The sequence below is a fragment of the Microtus ochrogaster genome, chromosome 7 (genome assembly GCF_000317375.1).
Source record: "Microtus ochrogaster isolate Prairie Vole_2 chromosome 7, MicOch1.0, whole genome shotgun sequence".
Lineage (NCBI taxonomy): Eukaryota > Metazoa > Chordata > Mammalia > Rodentia > Cricetidae > Microtus > Microtus ochrogaster.
The window spans coordinates 40,995,060-41,001,709 of record NC_022014.1 but is presented as its reverse complement, the minus strand read 5'-3'; the positions used below and the strand labels follow the sequence as shown (position 1 = coordinate 41,001,709).

At 53.6% G+C, this 6,650-nt stretch overlaps 1 protein-coding gene across 2 annotated transcripts in view; it reads left to right on the top strand.

Moving 5' to 3' along the window:
- The window catches only part of Galnt10 (polypeptide N-acetylgalactosaminyltransferase 10), a 136,681-nt gene extending 130,278 nt beyond the window's left edge, over positions 1–6,403 (top strand). For both annotated transcript variants that reach the window (XM_005350030.3, XM_013347419.2), the window contains 3 exons: positions 490–606; positions 2,429–2,578; positions 3,370–6,403. In XM_005350030.3, coding sequence (XP_005350087.1) covers positions 490–606; positions 2,429–2,578; positions 3,370–3,528 — 426 coding nt within the window. In that variant the 3' untranslated portion in view covers positions 3,529–6,403. The remainder of the gene's footprint in view (positions 1–489; positions 607–2,428; positions 2,579–3,369) is intronic.
- The last annotated feature ends 247 nt before the right edge of the window (positions 6,404–6,650 follow it).

Sequence of the window (6,650 nt, the reverse complement as noted above, 5' to 3'; positions counted from 1 at the left end):
CACTCGGGAGGCAGAGGCAGGCGGATCTCTGTGAGTTCGAGACCAGCCTGGTCTACAAGAGCTAGTTCCAGGACAGGCTCCAAAGCCATAGAGAAACCCTGTCTCGAAAAACCAAAAAAAAAAAAAAAGAATAAGAATAATTCTAGAAGGATGGCAAAGACACTGTCCCTGGACAGCTAGCTACTCCTCAGGCTCCTAGAACGGGGGTCAAATTGGATCCTGGATCTGCTGGGTGGAATGCTTTCCAGAGTGAGGCCGCTGAAGGACATTGGCCTCCCTCCTTCCTCCCTCATCTTCCCAGGCTTCAGGAAGTATCACTGGGGAGCCACTGGGATCCTGTCCCTCACAGTCAGGAGGACCTCCTGCAGCCTGGGGCAAGCTCCTCTAAAGCAGCTCAGAGTTTAGCCTGTCTTGGTCTCCTCACCGCCCAGCAGGGCCCAGTGGACGCCTTGAGGTGCCTCAGCGGTTGCCCTTCCTTTGTCCCCTCAGATTCGCAATGTGGGCACGGGACTGTGCACAGACACGAAGCACGGCACACTGGGCTCTCCGCTGAGGCTTGAGACCTGCATTCGGGGCCGTGGAGAGGCTGGCTGGAACAGCATGCAGGTAAGGGCTGCCCAGAGGGACTCCGAGGTCCTCACGCTTAGTGAACAGAGACCATTGTCAACCAGAGGATAAGTCTCGGTGCTCCCAGAGCGCCGGGGGAAGGGAGACAGAATTCCTGCATGTGACGGGTACTACTGTTCATCTGGACTGTCCTATAAACCCCCACCCTTATACTTGTAACCAATAGGCATTTTTTGGCTCATTTCACTAGTGTTTGTGTGTGTGTCCACGTACATGCTTGCTCTGGTTTCTGTTTCTATACCTGAATGTCGTATTCTGAGTGCTTTATAAAGAATGGAAGTTTATTAGCTCTCAGTGCTCATGGTTCTGCAGATTCAAGAGCATGATACCAGCCTCTGGCCAGCTCTATTGGGGACCTTTCTGCACAGTAATGACTCAGAGAGGGCACTGCCCTGGAAGGCAGCATGTGCCCTGTCTGTCTTCCTTGACTTATAAAATCCCTAAACGGGACTGGCTGGTAAGATGGCCCAGCAGTAAAGGTGCTTGCTTTTCAAGGCTGAAAACCGGAGTTCAATCCCCAGAACTCAGGGTTGAGGGGAGAACCAAATCCCTGCCCTTTTGCCTCCGGTAGGCTGGAATTAAAGGTGTGCACTATGCCCAGCCTATAAATATAAATTTAGACAAAAAGCACTGGGAAACAAGTGCTCAGCTACTCGAGTGTTTACCCCATGTGTGCAAAGCCCCAGACTTAATCCTCAACACCCCAGCACTGACCATGGCGGCACACGCCTGCAATTAATCCCTGCTGAGGCTGAGGCAGGAGGTGGGAGATCAAGGCCAGCGTGTGCTGTGTGAGACCTTTTCTCTATAAAAACAGCAGGCCTCTCTTTGGTGCACTGGCGTAGATTCCTTTGAGGAGAAGTGGGTTACATACAGTAGGTTAGGCTTCATGTTTGAGGCCCCTCCACACCGATTTTCACAGGGGCTGCACGAACGTTGAATTCTCCCCAGGGTAGCAGAGCCCCTTGCCCTGTGTCCTTGCCAGCTTCTGTCACCGTTTATTTTCTTGTTGATATGAATTAATAACACAGATGTACTAAAAGCATAAGCAGTGTTCACTGCTCAGGCCTCCTCACAAAATGCAGGAGAGTCCTGAGCATTGCACAGACAAACCCTGCTGGTGGGAATCACCGGTGGGTACAGGGAGGTCGGCATCTCCTTTCTGGAGGACCCGGCCCTGCTGGCCATCCTTTCCACGCCGCTGTGTGAAGTCAGCACAATCCCAGCCTTCTAGAGGCTTATCACGTAGCCCTGGCTGGCCTGGAGCCTCACTGTGTACGCGGACTTGCGCACAAATGTTCTTAGTGGGCTGCTTTTTAACCCAGAATCTGGGGACAGCCCTGACATCGGGGAAAGACGCACGAGAAGTAGACAGGACAGTGACATCAGGGAGCGAGATGTCGGTAAATGTGCTGGCTGCTAGAGTGCCCATAAGGAGATAGAGTTGAGAAGAAAGAAAGGCAGATAGACAAGGGGGGGAAGACATACTGTGATTCCAATGTTAGAGAGTTCTAGTAGGTGCTGCTGAATCTCTAGTAAGAGAAAGCAGGTCTCTGGTGGCACCTATTCACTTCCTGTCGGGACAGAGTATTGATGGTTAGCAAGCCAGGCATGGTAGAACGTGCCTATAATTTCAGCACTCGGGAGCTGGAGGCAAGAAGATCGGGAGCTTAGGACTATCCCTGTCTGTATAACACGATGGAGCCATCAAACGGTAGACTTCATCTCAGAAAACAAACCGGCAAACAACAAAGGGCGTTCTCAGTGTTTGCTGCTTCTATTGATGTCCCTATGTACGCAGGTCTTCACCTTCACCTGGAGGGAGGACATCCGGCCTGGGGACCCTCAGCACACCAAGAAGTTCTGCTTCGACGCTGTCTCCCACACTAGCCCCGTCACCCTCTACGACTGCCACAGCATGAAGGGCAACCAGCTGTGGAAGTACCGCAAGGTGGGGAGCGGTGCGGGATGGGGGAGCAGACTGGGGAGTGCAATGCCTCCTGCTTCTCCCTGTGGATCCTGTGGATCCTGTCCACTCATCCTCTCTGCTGTTAATCTAGCTCTGAGAGAGAGGGTGGAAACCCAGATTCATGCATTTTAAAAAGAAAGCCACCCGGGGAAGCCTCTAATTCCAGCACTTGGGAGGCAGAGGCAGGAGGATCTCTGTGAATTTGAGGCCAATCTCATCTATAGAGCTAGTTCTGGGACAGCTAAGGCTACACAAAGAAACCCTGTCTTGAGGGAGGGAGGGAGGGACGGAGGGACGAAGGGAAGAAGTAAAAAGAAAGCCAGCCAGGGTGTGGTAGTGCACATCTTCGTTTCAGCATTGGGAAGGCAGAGGCAGGCAGATCTCAGTGAGATTAGGCTAGCCTGGTCTACATAACAAGTTCCAGGTCAGCCAGAACTATGTAGTGAGACACAAGAAGGAAGGAAGGAAGGGAGAGAGGGAGGGAGGGAGGGAGGGAGGAAAGAAGGGAGAGAGAGAGGGAAGAAAAAAAGAAAAGGAAGAAAACAAGCAGCCAAGCCCCACAGCAGGGATCGAGTAGCGTTTTGGTTGGAAGCAGGCTGCGTTAAAGGTCCTGCTTGGAAGTAGCATCCATCCCAAGGAAATGGGACATGCTGGGCCATATCTGGCCAAGAGCAAGGCCAGCAGGATATGAGCATCAATCGAATCGACTTCTTGCTTCCTCGTTGCTGTCATGGCTTCTGTGTCCCCCACCTGACAACCTCCCTGTCCCGTAGGACAAAACCCTGTACCACCCTGTGAGCGGCAGCTGCATGGACTGCAGTGAAAGCGACCACAGGATCTTCATGAACGCCTGCAACCCTTCCTCCCTCACCCAGCAGTGGCTCTTTGAACACACCAACTCTACGGTCTTAGAAAAGTTCAACAGAAACTGAGTCCTCAGACCTCCTCGACGAGCCCCCTCGGGTTGCTGTGGAGCTTACAAACCTTCCTCCCATGGGAGAAGGGCATCTGTGGGCACCAAGGTGCTGGGCCAAATGGCTTGGGACAGAGGGTTCTTGAAGCGCTTGTGTGGTGGGGCCAGAGGGAGAAGAGACCTTACAAATGGCGCTGTAAGGAGGCAGAGCCTGCTTGTTTTATAGCAGAGCTCCTCGGGCTGTCAACATGTCCCCTAAGGGGGAGGAATACCTGGGGCAGCCTCAGGCCAGAAAATTAGTCCTATGAGGTTGCTCGGCTCTCGGGCTGTTCAGACATGACAGTGCCCTGGAAAGAAAGGTGGCATTGGCCTTGGAACAGCTTTGAAGCCTATGTGGCAGCCACTGGCACGGCAGTGTCCCTGTCCCAGGGGAGACTGCCATTATTGCCCAGCTTCTGTGTTGGTCCAGGGCAGTGAGAGCTCACTGGGACCTCAGAGTGTTCCATCACTAGGCAAAGGCCCCCTTACTCTGTAGCCAGATGTAAAGGATGTCTCCCCTGGCTCTCTGGGTATTTCAGATGCCCATTCCAGCTTCAGGGCTGTCTGGGTACCAGGTTTTCAGGGCTAGTTCAGCTAACTAAGTAGACCTCCAGACTGAACAGCTCCCAGCCCATGCTTCCAAAGTCCTTTCTCTATGTCTCTCCTTGGCAGCTCCCTGCATCAGAGAGGAATGGGAGAGGTGCTCACCTCTAGAGTCCGCTGGGGGCAGCATCCCCCAGATAATGACCATTGTGGTTCCAACCTCACAGAACCCTGGAGATTCTGAAAAGTCCTGCGGTTCTATCCAAAGCTAAGATGAGCCATGGGGTACGCGGGCATCCAATGCAAGCAGCCAAGTGTCGGGCAACCCCTGACCCGAGCCCATGTGTGACCCCAGGAGTGGAGGCCGTGGGGGACCAGTGCCTGAGCATCACAGCTGCAGCCTTGTTAATAGTGAGGATCTCATGAGCTATCGTCCCCTCACCAGATCACCCCTAAACCCATGTCAGGGTTCTGGGGGTCTCAAACAAAAACTCACCCTCCAAAGATTGGGCCACCTGATCGTGTTACTTACCAGTGGAGTAACCGATCCACGGTTCTAGGGTCAGAGCTCTGCCTTAGTAATTCCGTTCCTGAGGTCAGCAAGCCCCCGGGTTGGCCAGGTGGCTGGTGTAGAGCCACTGCCACATGGCCCCTGTGCTGGCACAGCTCTCGGGTGGATTCCTGGTGTCCTTGTGGCCATCTAGGAAGAAATCAAAAAGGGGGTGGACAGGTGTCTAGGACCCGGTGGGGATGCAGGTTGCAGCCAAGGGGAGTCGAGTCCTCAGAGAGCACTGTGGCCTCGTTACAATAAAAACTGTGCCTTTTACAAAGAGAAAATGCAGCCGAACAGCCGATTCCCTAAACTTGAACCACTTCCTAGTGCCTTGCTAGACAAAGAAACAGGGGCGGGTGGAGGAGGGGCGCTTGTGCAGGTCCTGTGAGCTGAGAGACTCAGGCAGGAGGTGCTAGGCTTGAAGCAGAACCTGAGACCCAGAGAACCCCACAACAGGTGCAACTGCCTATCTGTGCAGGAGCCCTCCCTGGACAGGACGGCTCGAGGAGCCTGCAAGTTCTGGGGCCCTGGCAGCCTGTGCAGGGGACATGCCAACCCCCAGAAGTGCTCTGCCTGTCCCTCGCTATCAGGGGTGGGATGACCAGCTAGATTTCCAGGTAATGTCAAGCCAAGCAGATGGTTAAGGCAGGGGCAGCCACAAGCCATCCCCAACGTAGCTTGTTTATGACCGTTCTCATCCGGTTCATTCCCCTTCTTAGGTGGCCACTTCCTCTGAGCTCACCTCAGAGCTCACGGACAGAGCTGAACTCTGTCCGACCTGAGGGCATAAGACTTGAGGAGATAATGTCACGGGAAGAGCCAGGTTGATTTGGTGGCTGACTGCAAATGCTTACTTCCCACCTTGTTTTGATGTCAGGCTTGGAAATCCTTTTCTCAAAGAGTTAGGTTTCCACTAGCTGACAGTCCACACAGGCAGAAGGACCTGTGGACATGCCACTGGCCAAGTGACGGGCCAGGCGGCCAGCGCCTTTTCCTCCAAAGCTTTATTCAGAGGCCGAGATCACAAAACAAGATGTGGTTAGAAAGGCAGCATTCCCCCCACAGCCCCTCCGCCCAGAAGATTCTGGAAACATTTTTGGAATGCAGAGTGTCCTTGCTGTGAGGCTAAGGCCTTCGCGTGGCTAGCTGTCCTACCCTCCCCTGCCAACTGGAGTTCCTGGCTTTGAGAGCAGCCAGGTGGCAGCAGGCTGCTCTCATGGGCGTTTCCAAAGTCAGCATCATGGTGTCTCTTCGGCCTTCCCTGCGTCAGTCATTCCTGTGCGTAGCTGGGAATCGCAGACTCTTGGCTTCAGCAGTTCCTGGTCCCAGTTAGGCAGCTTGCATCCAGCGCTTAGCGGGTGTTGTGTTTGTAGTTTCCTAAAGACTGGCGGTGGGAACGAGATGACACATGCATGCAGTTCTGCCCTTGAATTCATCAACTTGCCCCTAACGCTTTCTATGACAAATCCGTGTCATCGTTGGGTTCAAGGTTGATGCTGAGCCAGGGTCCTGTTGGCACCATGGGGTGAGAGTGGTCCCAGGTTTCAGGACTTTAATATGCCCCACTCTGCTCTGTGACTAGCTGGACGGCTGGGTCCCCAGGGGCTGCAGGTAGGAAAGCTGGGAAGTGAGACAGGGATTCTGTGGGGAAAGCCCGAGACCAGCCATCCCTCCTGCCTGAAAGACTGAACCTGTGAAGGACAACCTACCATGTTCAGTTGTGACTCCGATTGTTCAATAAACCTCCAGACTTTCTCTAAAGCGGTTTCTGCTGTGTCTCTTGTCACCTGCCTTTCTGTCGATGTCCTCAGAACGCTGAGCACCTGCCCAGCATCCAGATGTCCCGCAGGGCACTGAAATCAGTCAAGGGGAAGGCAAAGAGGAAAGCAAGGATGATTGTGGTGCAAAGCATTGAGGATAGCTAACCAGGATGTCTTAGAAACTGGGGTGAGACCATCAGGAAACGCCCCGCAGAGCTGAAAGACCAAACCAAGGAGAGGAGCGAA